The sequence below is a fragment of the Moschus berezovskii genome, chromosome 12 (genome assembly GCF_049115385.1).
Source record: "Moschus berezovskii isolate FMDL1 chromosome 12, NW_MosBer_1.0, whole genome shotgun sequence".
Classification (NCBI taxonomy): Eukaryota; Metazoa; Chordata; class Mammalia; order Artiodactyla; family Moschidae; genus Moschus; species Moschus berezovskii.
The window spans coordinates 96909362-96929259 of NC_142471.1; the positions used below are offsets into that span (position 1 = coordinate 96909362).

A 19898-nucleotide genomic window follows, 5' to 3' on the forward strand; every position below is an offset into this window, starting at 1 on the left:
GAAACTTGTGTATGGAAAAAAAACACAAATTTTTTAAAAATCAAAATACTACAAAATTGGGAAAGGCATTTGTGATCGATATGACCAAACCAGGGGTTAATTTCCTTAAACAAACTGGTACACACGATTGAGAGAATCAATCAGAGAATGCAGCGGCCCCGATGGGAAGGCACCACACGGACATGGAATCGGGCACGGGACGGACCCCCAGTTCCCATCATCACAACGCCCCCCACATTCCACGGAGACAGGTTTGACCTGCACCCAAGGCTGGGGCTGTGGGGAGGCTGGTTCACCCCAAGCCCTATGGGGGGCCCTGTGAGCACCCAGCCCTTCCAGAAACTGTTAGCAACACCCACCAGGGTCAGAAGCACTCGCTGCTGCCATGACGTCCACACGGACGGACTCACGGAAATGCGTCTCCACCTACAAAACCAGGGCAACCCCAGACCACCCAGCGGTCCACGAGGAGCGCTGGGGACACCCCTCGGACACCGCGGGAAGACGGGGTGTTGTGGAGATGGTAAAACCGGACGGACACCACCAAGCTTCAGGAGAAGCACTCAGTGAGGCCCTGCAAGTGCCAATCGGGTCACGTGAGCTGGAGCCGCCACGCCGGCAGCCACGTGTAGAGCCCCACCCGCGAGTGTGACGCGGGCCCTCACGCTCCACGTTCTGTCCCCGGGCAGTTTCAACGTCTGACCCTCCCACCTGAATTATCTTTTTACGTCGATAGGCATGGCCTGGACATGAAAGTCTGGGCCACTTTCTGCTCACGCTTGTCTGTTTTTTAAGCGCCTTTTAAATGAGATGTAAAAGTCACCCCGCTGTGCCTACTCATCTCACCAGACACCCCAGCATCTGCCAACTCACGTCTTCAGGGGCCTGGACCCGTCACCCCAATGCTCAAGGTGAATGGCTATTTTTTTTTAAAAGAATAAAACAGGCTCACGCAGCCCAGGAATATGCTCCTGGGCCCTGGTCTGGAAAGCACTGGAAACATTGTCTTAGGAAATTAAAAACTTCCCGAGAAGATGACTCCCAGGACAGCACGACCTCTCGGACGCATGTGCCTCCACGCCACACCTGGTCACACGGCTCCCGCGGGCCACTGGCGGGGGAAGCAAACCTCACAGGTGGGGGCCTTGCAGGCTGGGCTTGGGGGCTGCGGGATCCCCAAGCCCCAGCGGGAGGAGCGGAGCATCAGCTGGGGCTCCCTCCAACGTGGCCGTCCGGGCCCAGCCGAGGGGTGTGGGAAGGGAGGGCGCCATCCCCCAAGCCACGAGGGGCCGTGCCCTCTGGCCGAGCCACCCACCAGGCACACACGGCACCCGCACACCCGGCCTCGGGGGCGCCTGCAACTGTTGCAATGTGAAGGCTCCGCAGAACCACCCACCCCGCTGCAGAGAAAAGCAGACTCACGCTGCCCCCTCCCAGCCACGCGGCCCCCGCCTGGCGGAGCCCCAGCACCAGCTGGGACCACAAAGGCCCCCGTGTCACCTTCTGCAGGCGTTAGGATCCGCCGCCCCCAAGCGGAGTCCACGCCGTGTAAGCCAGCTCCGCGGCGAAGGCACCTGAGAACCCGAGCTGCTTATTTAGCGGAGGGCCACAGGCTCGTGCTAGGGAGAGCAGATCCTGTCCTGGGGGCACACGGAAGCCCGCACTCGAGAGAAACAAACTAAAGTCAGTGACCATCAGGCAGAGGCAGCCAAGGGTACCGTGATCGCTCGGTGACCCGTGATGAGACCAGGGGCCACCAGTGAAACACCTTGACCACCGGCTACCAGGCTGGACGGAGCTGAGCTGGCGGAAGGGACACGGCTGCCCCCTCCCGTCCCCAGGGAAGGCGCAGCGTCCCTGCAGAGGGCAGAGGACCAGTAAGGGACCATGCGGCGGGTCCACTTTCAGGCCCGGAGCTGCCCCTGAGGCTGAGGCTGAGGCGCTGGCTCTGCCCTGGGTCCTCCAGGCCCAGTGCCCATGTCCTCTGACCCCCACAGGGGGCCACCACCTACGCGGACACCTTCCCAGGCAGGAAACTGCGTGCGGGCGTCCAGGGGAGAGGAGGGGTAGGCCACGCGGGGTTGGAAAGGGCTGGGCCGGACCAGGAACCCATGGAGGTCACCAGGCCTGGGGCCCAGGGCAGCACCCGCTGGGCTCAGCGTCTGCGGGCTGCTCGCAGGGCCCACCCTTCTCTGCTGACCATGCGGTTCCAGGCCCCGGCAGCACAGGCCGTGGGTGACACCGGAGCAGGACGTGTCACTGGTGCCCAGCTTCCGGGATCCTGGTGGACCTTCCTGGCCAGTGACCTGGCAGCCTGGACGCCCTTCTCCATGGCCTGAAATGGGCAGCGATGTCCACTGAAGGACAGGGGGCCATCACGCGGGGGCAGGGGTGCAGGAGTGCCCAGCATGTGCTGGGCAGGGTCCGGCCGCCAGAAGGGGCTGCCCGTACTGCTCGGGTCCAGAGGGAGCAGACTGCCACCTGGCCGGGGGCTCAACTCTTCCTCCCCCCAGCCAGAGAAGCCTGGACAGGGATTCTCCAACAGGCCCCACCCCACCACGCCCCCACCCCGCGCCGTCCCCCACAGGAGCCGAGGGTGCAGCCCCCTCCCCACGCGGAGCCAGTGGCGTCGACCAGCGGCCGGCCAACTGCAGGCAGGCCTTTCCCTCTCTCAGATTCTCCAAATTCGGAGACTTGCTGTTGAGGACTTTGGGGCACCTGCAGCCTCCAGCCCCCGCTGCCCACAGAGGGGAGGCACCTCACAAACTCAGTGATACGGCGTTGAAGAGGCGATCTGGAGCAAACGAGGCCCGAGACCACCCAGCCCAGCCACGGGGGCCCCTCACTCACTGCACCAGGAGCGGGACAGGCAGACCAGGGCGGGGACTGGAGGGGCAGGCGCTGGGCGCTGCCGCCCGTGCAGACCCTGCGACCACCCAGGCCTCTCCCATCCAGGCAAACAGCCCAAGCAAGGGCTGCAGCCCTGGGCCGTCCCTCCCCAAGACCAGGGGAATGCTCCCAGGGAACAGTGCTCCTCCCCTCAAGGGGCTTCTGTTCTAACAGGAGAAGGCGAGCTGTGTGAAGTCACTCAGTCGCGTCCAACTCTGTGCGACCCTGTGGACGGGCTCCCACCCGGCTCCTCTGGCCATGGGGTTCTCCAGGCAAGAAGACTGGAGTGGGTTGTCATGCCTTCTTCCAGGGGACCTTTCTGACCCAGGCATCAAACCCACATCTCCTTCATCGGCAGAGGCACCACCAGAGAAGCCCATAACTCAGGAGATTGATGATAATTAATTGATGGGGACAGCAAATGGAAAAGTAGTGAAAATAGCAAGATTTGGGGCTTAAATACATCGACAATTACATTCAAGTGAACGGATGAACATTTCTTCCAAAAAGCAGGCATCTCCAGACTGGATTTAAAGAGCCGGAGTCAACCAAGTGCTATTTATAAAAAAAAAATGCTTCCTCCTTAAAGGTACAGAGGCAAGAGGTTAAGGGAGGAAACAGCTGCTCATAGAAAAACCAAGCAAAGAAACCTGGTGGCCACATTAACATCAAAGTTGACTTGGAGCCAAGGAACATCATCAGACGTCCTAAGGATAAAGGTTCAAGTCCTCCAAAAAGACACAGCAGCACCAAACGCGCATGCAGCCAAAACCCGACACACACACGAAGCAAACCAGCAGAAGGAAAGGAAGGGACAGACCAACCTGCAGGACTGGAGGTTTCATCATCCTCGTGGTGACTGATGGACAGGAAGAGAGAGGGGTGAAGGAGCGGTGTCGCTGCAGACCCTGGAAGGAGAACCAGCGCTTCATGCAAGGGGCCAGCTCCACCCCTTGAAAGACAGATTAGCAAAGCGAGCCCGAGGAGAAGCGGGGAACCTGAACACCCCCTGGCTGTCAAAGAAATCGAGTTTGTCCTTAAACCTGTCCCACAAAGAAAGCTCCAGGCTCAGTGGCTTCACTGGTGACCTTTAGCAAAGGTTTAACAGAGAAATGACACCAACCTCACACAGACTTTACAGGAAACAGAGGAGGAGGGAATACCTCCAACCCATTTTATGAGGCTGGCATAAACCTGCCAAAGACATCACAAGAAAGGAAATTCTAGGCCAATATCCCCAGTGAGTATAATAAAAATCGTATGCCACGTGTGTGCTCGGTCGATCAGTCGTGTCCGACTCTCTGCGACCCCACAGACTGTAGCCCCCAGGCTCCTCTGTCCACAGGATTCTCCAGGCAAGAGTACTGGAGTGGGTTGCCATTTCCAACTCCAGGGGATCTTCTCAACCCAGGAACTGAATGTGAGTCTCCTGCAGCGCCTGCAGTGGCACATGGATTTATTTTTTTACCACTGAGCCACTGGGCTCGCCTCAAAATATCAGCGAATTGAATTCAGCAATATTTAAACATGAACCTAATAATGTGAGACTGATACTTTGTTCAAAAGTCCAACTTCCCGCGTTGGCAGAACAAAGAAGTTATCTCCACAGACACAAAAAAGCGTCTGGCAAAATCCAACCACCATTAATGACTTTAAAACAAAAACTCAGCAGACTACGAAGAGAAGGAAACTTCCTCAGTCTGATAAGGGAATCTTCGAAAAAGCTCAGCGGACATCGTAACTAACGGTGAAATACCGGACACTCTCCCTCTAAGACCAGAAAAAAGACAAGGAAGCCAGCTCCCAGCGCCTCTAATCAACATCGTGCAGCGTGTCCAGACTGTGTGAAAAAGCAAAAGCTGGTACACCTGTCTTCATTCACAAGTGACACAGAAAACCCCATGAAATCTACAGACAAGATATTAGAGTAGGCATGTTCCACAGGGTTATGGGATACAGTCAAGACGCAACAATTTATTTACAAAAAACACACAAAATACGCTTGCAATCCCTGCACAATGAAAACTATGAGCCACGCTGACTGGAATCAAAGGCCAGAATAAATGCACGAGGTGCCGTGTTCCTGGACTGGAAAACTCAACATGTTAAGGAGTTTGTTCTTTTTTAAGTGATCAAGTTTCATGGAATCCCAATCAGAATCTTAGCTTACTTTCAGTTCAGTTCAGTTCAGTTCAGTTCAGTCGCTCAGTCGTGTCCGACTCTCCGCAACCCCATGAATCACAGCACGCCAGGCCTCCCTGCCCATCACCAACTCCCAGAGTTCACTCAAACTCATGTCCATCGAGTCGGTGATGCCATCCAGCCATCTCATTCTCTGTCGTCCCCTTCTCCTCCTGCCCCCAATCCCTCCCAGCATCAGAGTCTTTTCCAGTGAGTCAACTCGTCGCATGAGGTGGCCAAAGTATTGCAGTCTCAGCTTTAGCATCAGTCCTTCCAATGAACACCCAGGATCGATCTCCCTTAGAATGGACTGGTTGGATCTCCTTGTGGTACAAGGGACTCTCAAGAGTCTTCTCCAACACCACAGTTCAAAAGCATCAATTCTTCGGCGATCAGCTTTCTTCACAGTCCAACTCTCACATCCATACATGACCACGGGAAATATCATAGCCTTGACTAGACGAACCTTTGTTGGCAAAGTAATGTCTCTGCTTTTAATATATTATCAAGGTTGGTCATAACTTTCCCTCCAAGGAGTAAGCCTCTTTTAATTTCATGGCTGCAATCAGCATCTGTAGTGATTTTGGAGCCCAAAATAATAAAGTCTGACACTGTTTCCACTGTTTTTCCATCTATTTCCCATGAAGTGATGGGACCAGATGCCATGATCTTTGTTTTCTGAATGTTGAGCTTCAAGACAACCTTTTCACTCTCCTCTTTCACTTTCATCAAGAGGCTTTTGAGTTCCTCTTCACTTTCTGCCATAAGGGTAGTGTCATCTGCATATCTGAGGTTATTGATATTTCTCCCAGCAATCTTGATTCCAGCTTGTGCTTCTTCCAGCCCAGCGTTCCTCATGATGTACTCTGCCTATTAGCTTACTTTAGGAATCGATAAACTCATGCTAAAATTTACAGAGGAAGGCAGAGGATCTAGAATAGTCAAAACAATCTGGAAAAAGAACAAAGTTGGAGGCAAACACATCCGCTCTCACCCTCGTTGTAAAGCTACAATAATCAGCACAGTGTGACGTCGGTGTAAAGACAAAGAGATCAACGGACAGAACAGAGCCAGGAGGAGGCCACGAGCACAAGTCGCAGAAGGACACCAAGGGGCGCTCCTGGGTTGAGGGTGATGGTCTCAGCAGGCGGCGCCGGGTCACGCAGACAGCAGATGCAAAGGAGGAGGAGGGGAGAGGAGACAGCAGAGGAAGGGCAGGGAGGGAGGCAGGAGAGGAAGCAGAGACCGAGTCCTGGCCCTGGCATCTGGGCAACATCAACGCCAACGTGACGTGCAGCGTGGACTGAAGCAGCAGTCGGATCACTGCAGCGGAGGGAAAGGGTCTCCACGCCGACCCTGTAAACGTGAACGTGATCACACTAAAGAACTGAGGTTACGGGACCACAGGGCAACCTGGAACGCCGTTCCCCTGAAGACCTCAGTGGGAAAGGCGAGAATCCGGAATGAGCTTCCTTCGGGAAAACCCTGGCCATTGTCGAAAAGCACTGGGGTCTTTCTGGACTCCAAAGCAACAAAGTTAAATTCTCATAGAGACAAGCTCATTTCCACTCCAAGAGTCTGGTAGGTTCCAGCATAAGTGGTTAGTTTCTCTTTTTATGTCTTTGATCTGGTTTCGTTCCTATAATTCAGCCACCCGATTTTGTGATGGGGGAATGATATGTGCTTTTTGTACAAAAGGAAAAAATAACAGTAAAACCATAAAAGCTCTAGAAGAAAGAAAAACCAGTCTTTATGACCACGAGTTAGGTAACTATTTTCTAGACAAGACACAAAAGGAACAAACCCCAAAGGGAGAAATGAGTGAAAAACTGGGCTTCCCCCAGATTAAAAGCGACTCCTTTCCCAGAATGACCACTGAGGACCGAAGGGAACGACATGAGACAGACTGGCTCCCCTTCCCAGCACAGGGCCAGGCCGGCAGCCGAGGACGCGGGGAGGCCGGCTGGACGCAGGCACGCCGCACCCGAGGCCCGGGGCAGAGGCAGCCACTCCCTCTGAGATCGGCGCCCTCAGCGGGGGGCACGTCGTTTGTACGCTGATAAGACGGGACATGAGTGCCCTTGGGAGAGAAGACGCTGCTGATAAGAGTAATTAACAGCCTCCCGAGCCGCTCAATTAACAGGATCTGCACACAAGCGAACCTGAGCTTTCTGGAGCACTGCTTCCTTTCTTTTAATTAAAAATAACTTGAGTTTGTTCTGTAAAGGTTTCTTGAGATTCCACTGGACACACCCGCATGGGTCCAAGGCCAGGCCCACCCGTGACCCCAGGTGACCACTGTCCCCTCACCATCTCAGCCACAATGCTCAGTCCAAGGCTGCACCCCCAGGGCCTGAAGGCGAGGGTCAGCCCAGGGGGAGGGCAGGACACGCCCCTGCCCTGGGAAGTGATCGACCCCCAGGTAAGCTGTGCTGAGCAAACCCAACCCCCCAGCCTGTGGCACAGCACCCCACGGCTCTGACCTCACCTGCCACTCCGCATGGAGCCCCCAGCCTCGGAGCTGGCAGGCGCAGCCCATGTGGGCTCCAGGTCCACCTGTGTGCCCAAGATGGCCATTCCTTGGCTGCAGCTCCCGTGAGCTGGATGCCGGAAGTGGGGGTGTTGCAGGTTGCTGGCTCCTGCCAGCCCAGCAGAGAAGAGAAGCAGAGCCCGTACATGGGTCAGGCACGGGCCTTGCCTCCCCACCAAACCCTGGGCTCGCTCAACACCCCAGGCTCCCCTGCAGCAGACCACGGGGTCCTCCTGAGGGAGAACCTCGCGGGAGAGCTGCCCACCCCAGGGAGCCAGCACCGCGGCATCTGCACCTCCACGGGGACCACAAGGGGGGACGGGGGTCCTCAGGGCGGGCCGGCCAGGGCAGTGCCTGTGAGCCCAGCTACAGCATGCACACCCCAGGTGCACACATTCCCACACGCGCTCGTGCTCACACGCACACACAGGTGAAACCCAGAACCCCAGGCTGAGCCCGGTACCCTGCGAGTTCTCAGCCCTGGGGCCCTCGAAGCAGGTGCTGGGGTGGGTGAGCCTGGCTGCTACCTCGGGATGGAGGGGCAGGGAGGGGAGCGCGGGGTGCGTGGGGCGGCGGGGACGCGGGCAGTCGGTGCTCTGGACGGCAGAACCAAGGTGCCATGTGAGGCCCAGGTTGGGGAGGGGGCGTGTCAAGTGCGGAGGGGTCAGAGGGCACTTGGAAGGATGAAGTCAGTGAGGAGGGAGGCTGCAGGGGTGTGGGTGTGAACACGCTAAAGGACATGCGCATCACACCCAAACCAGAGACAAGCCTGGAATGTGGGAGGCAAGGTCCTGGCTGGAGGGAAGCTTGGGAGGCGTGGCATACGGACGGCATTTGAAACTGCGAGACCGTCCGCGTGAGCAAAGCAGGAAAGGAGCCCAGCGCTCCGGAGTCACCGGGGTGGCAGGAGGAGAGGCCGAGGTGGGCAGGGGCGTCCTGGGAGAGGGAAGCTGGAGGGTCCAGACGGAGACGCAAGAACTAGGCGTCAGCCTCCCCCCATGCAGGGGAGCCTCACGAGGGCTTGGGGGCCGAGGGACAAATCCTGGCCTGCAGGTCAAGGAACAGGCGTCCACGTGGACCAGGCCCTCAGGAGTTCTGCTGCAAACGGGGAACCAACGAGCAGGGACAGGGCGTCAAGGGAAGCTCGGGACATGGGAGCAGGAAGCAGGCCATCTACCCTCCCCCAGACACACGGAGAGTGTCTTCTGAATGCCTGGCGTCAATCTCCACCCTGGGGACACAAAAACGCCTGGTTCATGCCCGTCCACCCCCGGGAGCCTGGGCTACCATGCGTCGACAGTTATGAAACGCGAACTGGGCACAGAGCACAGCTCAGGCACAGCTCTGGGTTCCCCAGAGCCAGACCTGTAGGCCGCTGTTCCCCACCCAGAGCTGGGACCATGGGCAGGCCTGCCTGCAGGCCTGGAGACAGACTGTCCATGCCCCAGTGCAGGTGGAGGGGCCCTGGGTTAGGAGGGGACGGGCCAGGGACCTGCTCTGGGCCTGTGCAGACTTCCTGAAGGTCAAGAGTCTGGGCCTGAGGCTGAGCGGTGCGCTGGGTACAGCTCTGTGCTTTAAAGGTCATTCTCTCCCAGGAAGGGTGAGCAACCCCAGCACTCAGACCTTGGTGTCTGACACCCTAACCCAGAAGAAGCAGCTGGGCTCCTGGGAGAACTGACTGATGCGGGGGTCGGGCTGGGAATACACACTGAGTCTGCAGCATGCTCTAGTCCCAAAAGTAAGGAAGTGCTCAGAGAGAAGCAAAGACAGAAAACGGCGAGGGCAGCAGGCCCAAGGGACCAGGACCCACTGAGAAGCTTCTGGTGGCAGAAGCTGGCCGATCTGAGCAGAAAGTAAGCAAAACACAAGAGCTCTGGATTGTAACGCAAAGCACAGAACAGAGATCCGTGAGTCTGCAAGGGCTCGAGGGAATGACTGAGTAACAAAGCAACTGGGAAGAACACACAAGTTTTCTGTCGAAGAATTCCAAGTGATGTCACGTAGATACCTGCCCCTAAAGGAGGTGGACCCCAGCCTCCTACCCCATGGGGACGGCACAGTGTGGACGGGGAAAGGAGGCCCTGACAATGAAGACAGCTGACAGATACGACCTCAGCCAGGTGGTCAAGGTCAACATCAGCAGCAGTAAGCCAGGCTGAGCATCGTCACCCTCAACAGGACGTGACGAGAAGAGCATTTTCCCCGTAGTCTTCCTCCCAAAGACCCAAAACTGTCAAGGTCATCAAAACAATGAAAGTCTGAGAAACTGACTTAGCTCACAGGGGCCTAAAGATGTCTGGACAGTGAAATGTCATGTGGATCCTGGATGGGACCCCAGAACAGAAAAAGAATGTTCAGTAAAAACAGCCAATCTGAATAAGCCGTGACTTCAGTATTACTGAGAGTTGGGGTGGTTCATTTCACGTGTCATGCTGACTGGCCCGGAGCACCAGGTTAAAGTGTTCTGTGCCTCTTCTGGAGGGAGCTTCTGGGCAAGATTAGCAGTTGAACCAGGGACTCAGCAGAGGAGGCGGCCCTCCCTGATGTGGGTGGGCACTTGAGGACACTTGCTCTTTGGAAGAAAAGCTATGACAAACCTAGGAAGCTTATTTAAAAGCAGACACATAACTCTGCCAACAAAAGTCTGTATAATCAAAGCTATGCTTTTTCCAGTAGTCATGTATGGATGTGAGAATTGGACCATAAAGAAGCCTGAGCACCGAAGAAATGATGCTTTCGAACTGTGGTGCTGGAGAAGACTCTCGAGAGTCCCCTGGACTGCGAGGAGATCCAACCAGTCCACCTAAAGGAAATCAACCCCGAATATTCATTGGAAGGACGGATGCTGAAGCTGAAACTCCAATACTTTGGCCACCTGATGCAAAGAGCTGACTCATTGGAAAAGACCCTGAAGCTGGGAAAGATTGAAGGCAGGAGGAGAAGGGGACGACAGAGGATGAGATGGTTGGATGGTATCACTGACTCAATGGACATAAGTTTGAGCAAGCTCCGGGAGACTGAAGGACAGGGAAGCCCGGCATGGTGAGGTCCACAGGGTCACAAAGAATCCGACACGACTGAGGGACAGAACAACAAAAATGCTCAATTACACACACACACACACGTTATTATTCTATCATCTGGTGTTCATCTAGAGAACCCTGACTAGTACAGTGTTATCTCACCACTGGCTCCCTAATCATGACAAATGCAGTATATTAGCATCAGGGGAAACTAGGTGTGGGATATATAAGAACCCTCTGTGCCACCTTCACAACTTCTCTGTAAATTTTCTGTGAAGCTAAAAATGTTCTAGATAAAGTTTACTCTAAAAGTCATATATATTCCGTGAGTGTTCAAGTATGGACTGGAAGGGGGTGTGAAAAAGCACAAATGCTTATCTTAGCGCTGAGATTACATAAGACACCGAATTTCTTAATACTTTTCTTGTCACCTTTGGTTATATAATAAAAAGCTAAAAGGAATAAAAGATCACCCAGCAGCAGTGTCTGCGGCTGGATGGCCAGCCGCATCATCTATCACCCAAACTGGGGCGCGTCTCCGGGCGGGAGCAGGTCCGCGGCACTCCGTGGCTGAGCGGGTGCGGTGAGGTCGGTGATGCTGGACAAGGGACAGCAGGCGTTGGCCCCAAACTCTCACTCCCTTCCCCCACGCCCCGCTTGCCCCCAGGGTCTGCACCAGGTCCAGCTCTGGGGCTCTGCGGGGACCACGCCCCTTGCTGTCTGCAGCTTTGACTGCCGTGGGCCACGCCCAGGATCCCCGTCCAACTCAAGTTCCACCAGGAAGAGTGCCCAGGCCCCCTGCTCAGTGTCCTGTCCCGGAGGGAGCAACCACCCCCACGGCTGCCCACCTGCCCCTCTGGGTCAACGCCAGGGAGATCCACCGCCAGGCAGGGCCATGCCAGTGCGCACAAGCCAGGCACGACATGGGCACTGGGTCCGCCCTTCCTCCGGCACGTGACCCTTCACCCCTCCTGTCTGCCTCCTTCCCTCCTCTAAGCCCCGTGCCGTCCGCCTGAGGAGCTAAAACACGACTTCACAGACACAAGACAACCGTGACACAAAGAATAAAAAGGAAACAGGAGAATCAGGGACGCTGCAAACACGCGTGACCCCCGCAGCCCAGTGTGGCCCTGATCCAGGCCACTCCCGAGCGACCAGCTCCCGAAACAAGGCGCTGATGTCGCTGCATCCAGCTGCTCTGTTTCTGTTTGGGGGCAACGCGGTACATGGTCACAGATAACTGACGGGGCAGCTGCCCAACAGAAGCTGAGACCCCAGGGGCCACCCCCCACCAGGGACACGACTCCCACTGAGCCTGCCACCAGCCGCGGGTGGCTGAGCTGACTGGGGGGGCCGTGACGGGGAGGCCACCAGGTTTTCCCAGCTCCACAGACGTCGCGTGGAGCACGTGACCCGCCCAGATTCCCAACCACAGAATCAGGAAAACAGTGTAAATGGTTGTTGCAAACTCACTGAGTCCGGGGGTTGATTACTACCAGACACAAAGAACAAACAGGCTTCCTGGGCGGCGCTCGTGGTAAAGAGCCCACCTACCAGTGCAGGAGACATAAGAGACGCGGGCTCGATCCCCGGGCTGGGAAGATCCCCTGGAGGAGGGCATGGCAACCCACTCCAGTATCCTTGCCTGGAGAATCCCATGGACGGAGGAGCCTGGTGGGCTACAGAGCACGGGGTCGCACAGAGTCGGACACGGCTGGACTAAGCACACACACGCAAATAACAGACTGTCCCGGGTGGGCGGCCGGGGCCAAGACCCCACTCCTGGCTCCCAGGGCCCGAGTCTGTGGTGGGAGGCTGGGAAGCGGCACCCAGCACCACAGACCCCGCGCGGGACAGGAGTGGGAAGGGGGCCTCGCGCCTGAGAAGCCCAACAGACCCCAGGCTCGTGCACATGGCGCTACACGTCCCCAGCATCAGTGACAGGTCCCGCCTGGCAAGTGGAAACAGAAAGTGCTCAGCTCCTATTTTTATCAATTGGGGGCGACACAGACGCCCACCCACACCATCTCCTTGGCTTCAGGACGTAAATAACACCAAGCCGAGTTTGCACGGCATCAACTCTGCGGGGCCTGTGCAGGCCAAGTGCTGGAGGCCACCACACACTCAGTCACACCCAGGGGTGTGGAGGGTGGGGGGAGTGACCTCGGGGCTGGGTGGGGCACCCTGATCTTGCCCAGCGCCCTGGTTTCTAAATCAGAGATTTCAGGTCAATGAGAAAATAGCTTTTGATGAAGCAGGCATCCTGGTTTTTAAAAATAACAATGATTTTATTAATTGTAGCTTCTCCCCAGTTGTCTCAAATTCTGAGCATTAAAGTAATTCTGCATGCTGGCCACAGCCAGCGTTTAGGGAAAAGAGAGGAGCCCACTGCGGCCTCCAGGGCGCTGGTCAGCGTGCGTCCACTCCCTGGGGCGGGACAGAGGCCTAGAAAGGGTGACAGGTGACCACCCGCCCCCCGCCCCCGGGGAAGCAGGGACAGGGCTGTCGGGAGCAGCAAGGTCCAGCGTCCGCTGGACTCTCGCCAGCTAGTAGAGATGCTGGTCTCCAAAGTCTTCCCTCTCCCGGGATTTATCCAGAGACAGCAGAGTGAGGGAGGGACTGACAAGCACACAAGGAGGAAAGCTCCAACTGGACAGGAAACATGACCTCAGAAGAACAGACACCAGACGTGGTTCTGAGCGTCCCGCCCACAGGGGAGCCTGGCCCAAGGCCACGGGGCACAGACCCCGATCGGGGAACCACTGGGCTGGGAGCGGGAGGCAGGCAGGGCTGGCCTGGGGCCCCAGGAAGGCTCTGCCTGCGGTGGCCTGGAGCAGGGCAGCCCCCACGGCAGGGCTGGGCTGTCAGAGCAGCCAGGACGAGAGGACACGGTGGCCTGGAGGGGGAGGCGCAGCCCTGAGCCACCCGCCTCTGGCAGCGCGCCTCCCCGGGCTGGGTGGGAGTCCGTGGAGGCGGAGTGCTCATCACGGGAAGGGAGAAGTTCAGTCTGTGGCATCGGCCGCAAACGTGGGACCCAAAGCACCGCTGCTGTTCCAGATGCGGGCGTCCACGTGGTCGACGCCAGAGAAAAAGAGCAACACAGAAGTAAGAGCAAAACCAGAGATCTCTCGGCAGGAAGAGCCAGCCCACATGCAGACGAGGCACCGCCCATCGCCAATGGCATCAGCGGAGCGCCAGTGCCCCGGGGACCATGCCCACCCCACTATTCTCACCAAGCCCTCCACCCAAGTGGGTCCCATCTGCGTCTAGTGCCGCTGCCCTCCCCGGGGCAGGTGGGATGTTGGATGGAAATACAGAACCTGAGGCCTCACCCGAGGCCCGACAAATCAGCATCTGCACTTTCACGAGGTCCCAGGGCCTGGGGGCCCCGACAGTTTGGGAAGCTCCTCTGAGCCGAGCCGACTCTGCTCCGAATAAACGCTGGGCCTCGGCCTTGCCTCCCTCCAACCGACCTGGGGCCTCAGGAGGGCTCATCCTCAGAGAGCAGCCCCGAACAAGGCTCACCTCCCGTGCATCCTTGCATCCCTCCTCAACTGGAAAGACGGGTGGTTAAATGTTTAAAAGAAAATCAACTTATTTTTAGCATTTTAAAACACACAGCCAGATGGATAGACACGCAGAGCTGACATTTGTTACATAAAAAGCATGACAGCGAGTCCCCGGCCCATCCCGGACCAGCCGCGTCAGCCTCGCGAACACATCAAGCTCAGGGCCGACCCACGGCCCACCGGAACACCCGACCCTGCACCGGGGAGCCCAGGGACTCCCGCTGGCTGGTAGAGGACCCCAGGGCCTGCAGCCACCGCATTTCTGCCACCAAGGCCCCCGCATTGTGGGGGAGGGGGGTGAACTGCCGTCAGCCTGGGCCTCACAGAGAGCGGCCAGCCCCGCTCCCCAGGGTCGGGAGGGAAGGGAGAGGCACCTACTGTAAGTCAGGTCCACGCGCCGCTAGACGAGGACTCAGTGATGGGGCTGGACTGACGCTGTGGGACCACCGGGCTGGTCCCCTCGCGCTCAGCACCACGCACTCTGCTGCCCCCAGCTCTGGGCACACAGCAAGGAAGGGTCGGCACACACACTTTCAAGTCACCGAGTCATTCTTGGCAGGTGACTCGACCGACCACCCAGGAAGTCTGGGAAAATCAACTCAAGAGCCATGAGGAGCCTCCGCAGAAAAGCACACTCAGGACAGACATCTTTGAAAGTTAAGTTTTCCTTCGTACCAGCACCAACCAGTGCGGAACGTGATGGGTGCAAAGACCTTGCTCACAATTCAACAAAAACAGACAATGAATGTGCCTGGTCTAAGCACGCGCAGGGCCCGCGGGAGGCAAAGCCCTCGCTGTGTCCAGTGTGAGTCCAGAGCGATCAAAAGCCGCAATGTGAAAAGTGAAACCACAGAAGCACTGGAGGAAAGTGCAGGCTTTAGAACCGAACGAGCCTTATGTCCTGGTGTAACTGGACACAAAGGCCGAAAACCGCCAGCAAGGAGGGTCTCGCTGGCTCAGACCGCAGAAAAATTAAGCGCAAGCCCGTGGGAAGAAAAAAACAAAACGAGCAGCACAGAAGATGAACGACGCCCCAGGGCCCTTCCATCCTGGGGACCGTGAAGAGACACAGGGCAGCAACAGCCCAACGGGAGGCTTGGCGCAGGGGTGCGTGCGTGCGTGCGAAGTCGCTTCAGTCGTGTCCATGGCGACCCCATGGCCTGCTGCCCGCCAGGCTCCTCTGTGCATGGGATTCTCCAGGCAAGAAGACTGGAGTGGTCTGCTTCCCAACCCAGGGATCGAACAAGCGCCTCTTATCAGGGCAGGGCTAGGAGCTGGCGATTCAGGAAAGCAGAACACAAACGTGGAAAGAAAAAGATGACCAACCTCAGCAGCAAGCAAAGCAGCAACGCCATCATTCAGATGGTCAAACAGTAATAACGTCACCAACGCCCAGAAGCAGTGAGGGTGGGACAGGAGGACCCCGTGGCTCCGAGGGCAGGGCACCCTCCTTCCCCCTCCTCCTTGTCCGACGTCGGTCTCCCCACCTCCTCCTTCCTCCAGGCACCCAGCACCTGCCGCAGCCGCACCCCCGGGTCACCACCGTGCAACAAGCGCCCAGGACAGCGGCGTGCCCCAGGGCGGCGCGTCCCCAGGGAGCTGGCGGGTGCACCAAGCCGCACTCTGTGTGCTCTCCGGACTCGGCAGTGTCAGCCCCAGGAATGTTCCCTAAAGAACACCGTCAGGTGGACCACGATGAACACACAACAACGCTCGCTGCTGAGTTGCTCACGTGCTGATGCCTGAGCTCCAGCGTCCCCCAGCTGCCCCCCAACAAATCCAACCTGGGTTTCCAGGCAGGGAGGCACCCACAGTTTTTAAGAGCATCCTTTGAGTCTCGTTCACAGGATGGAGAACAGCCCTTGGAAATTTAGCCAAGAAGTGATCCTTTAGATTGACGAGACGTCACAACACCTCGCGAAGTAAAAACAGCAGGTTTAGACAAAACCATAAATGGAGCATGATCCCATTTCTGCACCGAAGCCATAAAGTGTGTCTCTACACAACCGACGTGTGAGTGCATTCCAGTGAGGGGCTGGGGCAGGCATACGCTCAGAGGCCTTTCCGGGCTAGTTACCGAAGCCTCGGTTTTCCTGTTTAGGACAACTTTAGGAAAGTCTAAACTTTTCACAAATTTATACATTTTAATCCCTCTATAATTTAAAAAAGGTTCTGTAAGTTTCATAAAAGGTCATGAGACTCCGGGAGCCCCAAGTCCCACCTTACCGCCCCCCACCCTGCACGTCGAGGACTGGCACTCTGCCGCCCCCAGCGAAGCTTCAGTTCCAGGCCTCTGGGTGAAGGCAAACCTCCCTGATGGCTGGTTGTTCCCCACTTGCAACCTAATCCCATGTTAGGCTTTAGAACAGCCAGACAGCCAAGAAGGGCAGGTGTCCCCCCACCCCCGGGTTACTGGTCACCCAGCTGCTTGGGGAAGGTGATGGAAGATGTCCAGACAAGAGGGATGAGGGCGTCTGAGCAGCACACCGCAGGCTGGGCAGAGCAGCAGACTGCAGGCCCGGCAGAGCAGCAGACTGCAGGCCCTGCAAGGTCCACCCCTGAATCAAGGGCTCCCGAAGCCATGAGGCCAGGACGAGAGGAGGCAAGGGGCTGCTGGCAGAGGGAAAGGGGCCCGGTGCGAGGAGGAGGCCCAGAGGACTGTGAAGGCGGCCCAGCACAGGCTGATCACGGGCTCAGACACCTCGGGGTTAACAGGGACGCGGGACCTTCAGGGCCAACGTGTCACAACTCTGCTTTTCAGCTGGCATCTACCTGGCATGCCGTTAAACTGCACTCTTATTTTCTTTTTCCTTTTTCTCTGAATACCAAATTTGATATACTAATTGGGTGTTTTAATCTAAAACATTCATCAGAAGGTCTCATATCACCATGGCAACCAGGCAGTCCCAGTAAACGCAAGCCCTCAGCACAGCACCGTTGCCTCTTTAGGCTCACCCGCCACGGGGCCGAGGAAGTATTGGACCTTGTCCGGGGAGGACAGCTGCCTGCCCTCAGAGAAAGGTGGGGTGAAGCCTTGCCCTCCTGGAAGACCGGCCCTCCTCCTTACCAAAGCCCACTCTTTCCATGTAAATAAACCCACAGCCCTCAGGCCAAGAGCTGCACACATTTTCTTTGCAAACACGTACTATGATCCCCGAGCCGTGTGCACCCTGACGATGACACAAAAACAGAATAAAACCGGGACGAAGGGGCCGCCCACCAGGATCGCACCCACGGCGATCAGACCCAGGGTCAGTCCTGGCCCTCTAATCTCACCAAAGCCCAGCTAAGTCTCGTCCTGAGGTGTTCAGTTTGGAGACCTGGCCACCGAGCCCAGGGATGGGCGAGTGACTGACAGGCACGTGTGCTGAAGAGCGTGCACCTGTTGCCGAAGTCAGCTCCCACCTGCACAAGCCCGGAATAGCCGGCACCTCTGCTGCCCGGCTTCAGGCGAACAGGGACGGTGGAGAATGTGTGAAATAATTCTCATATCAGATTCAAGAATCATAGGTGGATTCTGTGCTCTTTTTGCCTCTTTAATGTTCCTTGGATTCTGAAACCTAATACTCTGAACAGGCAGTAAAATTCTACCATTCAAAGCTAAAGGCAGCCACTGAGCTACATCAATGCCTCTCTGCCTACATTTTCCGCCTTGGAGAGCAAAATGCAAAGACATGAGAGAGGGCCAGCTCTGGGCTGACACTGGTGAGTCCTGAAATCAGATGCATTTCTCAGACGTTTTCTGATCCTGCTCCTACAGCCAGAGCTAAATGCAATCTGCTTCCTGATTCCTTCCTAATTCACTCTGGGCTTTCTACACTTAGGATATTTAAACTCAAAAACATGCAACATATGAAACATCCCCAGTGGTAAGTTGTGCCCTAAAGTTCAGAACACGAAGACAGGTCTCCCCAGAACACGCTGTGCGGGCGTGGTCGGTCCTGAAGGCCTCACTCCTTGACCATGTCCAAACACCCATGCCCCCTGCCCCGTGACCGGGCTCATTGTGACCCAGCTTCCTCCAGACCTCCCCCACCCCACCGGACAGCAGGCTCCCCATCCCCCTGTGAGGACTGCCGCCAGGCTGCACATTCTCCAACACTGGCCTTAGGTCATAGCATTGTAATTTCCTATAATGCTTAAATTATTTATCAGAAATAAATAGCTTGGGCTCCTTGGCTAAGCTGTGCTCTAAAATTATAAAAGATCCATCCTACCCGCTGCAGGCTGCCTACAAGTGAAAAATGCATATTTCGACTATTTTAAGAAAATGTCAAAAAAAAATCAAATGTGTCATCTGATAGCATTTAACTTATCTGCATGACATCTGAGAGAAGAGCTGCACGCTTGCCTGTGGACGTGTCACGGTGCTCAGGGGCGGGCACTGCCACCTGCCCCGGGGGTGCTAAGGGAAAGGCCCTGTGCCCAGCAGGGCTCAGGGAGGCGTGCCCACAGGCCTGCCTCGGTCTCTTGCTTCCCAACGGCGCCCACCTCCAGGTCACTAGCCTGGAGGGGGAACTTAGGGCAAACTAGTTCCCAAAAGGGAAGCCTTTTGCACAAAGGCAAGCCTCCACCGCACATCTGAGTGCAAAGGTGGGCACGCCCGGAGCCACGCGGCGCTGGTCGCCGGCACTGAGAACTCCGAGGGACCGGCCCCCGCGCCACCTGTGGTCGGGCGACTCCCTTGGAGAACTCGGCACCCCTCAGGTGCAGAGGGGCAACCGAGCGCGCGCACCCCACGGTAAAGGAAAACGCAGACACAGCGCCCTGGCTGCAGTGGGGGCCACCGACCCTCACTCCCCCAGGCTGGAGGGCCTGCTCCGCCCGCCGCGCCGCGGCTGGACAGGGGGACGCGCGTGGGCACGGCAGGCACCGTCCGCGAGTTTCCTCGGAAACCGAGACGCCCCGGGAACCTGGGCGCCCCGACGACGGAAACCCTCCCGCCGCAGCCCCCCTGCGAGGGCGCGCGGGCTCCCCGGCGGCGCGGGCCCCAGTGCGCTCCCAGGTCCGCGCCGCGCGGCCCTTCTCACCGTCCTCCTTGTCGTCAAACACCGGCCTCCGCGCGGCGGCCGCCGACATGGAGGACCCCATCCTCTTCTTCCACTTGCCCCACTGAAACAGGGGGCGCGGCTGCGCGCGGGCATCGCTGGCGTCCCGGGCTCGGGGCTGCCCGGCGGCGGGGGGCGGCGGGGCCGGGGGCGCGTCGGGGCCGGCGGGGCGCGCGCGGCCGAGGGGCGGCGAGCCGGGGGGCGCCGCGGCGCTGCTGCCCCTGCGCTCGGCGCCGCTCCTCATGGCCGGGCCGGAGTGCGCACCGCGGCCGGAGTCCGGGGCATGGCCCGCCCCGCGGGCGGGGAGCGGGAGCGGGAACGACAGGCAGCGCCCGCCTTGCGCCCCGAGCTCGGCGCTCTGGGGTCCCGGCAGCCCGGCCGGCTCCGCCGACTGCGAGGGCCGGGGGCGGGGCCGGGGCGGGGCCTCAGGCAGGCGCCGGGGCGGGGCCGGCGCGGGGCGGAGCTGGCGCGGGGCGGAGCCGGCAGGCAGGAGCCGGGGCGGGGCGAGGGCCAGGGGCGGGGCCGGGGCGGGACCTCAGGCAGCGCCGGGGCGGGGCCGGCGCGGGGCGGAGCTGGCGCGGGGCGGAGCTGGCGCGGGGCGGAGCTGGCGCGGGGCGGAGCCGGCAGGCAGGAGCCGGGGCGGGGCGAGGGCCAGGGG

General features: G+C 58.0%; 1 protein-coding gene across 2 annotated transcripts in view; it reads right to left on the reverse strand.

Moving 5' to 3' along the window:
- STK32C (serine/threonine kinase 32C) overlaps window positions 1-19615 on the reverse strand; it is a 74036-nt gene extending 54421 nt beyond the window's left edge. For both annotated transcript variants that reach the window (XM_055424380.2, XM_088842441.1), the window contains exon 1: window positions 19223-19615. In XM_055424380.2, the coding sequence (XP_055280355.2) occupies window positions 19223-19484 (262 nt within the window). In that variant the 5' untranslated portion in view covers window positions 19485-19615. The remainder of the gene's footprint in view (window positions 1-19222) is intronic.
- Between the last annotated feature and the right edge of the window lie 283 nt (window positions 19616-19898).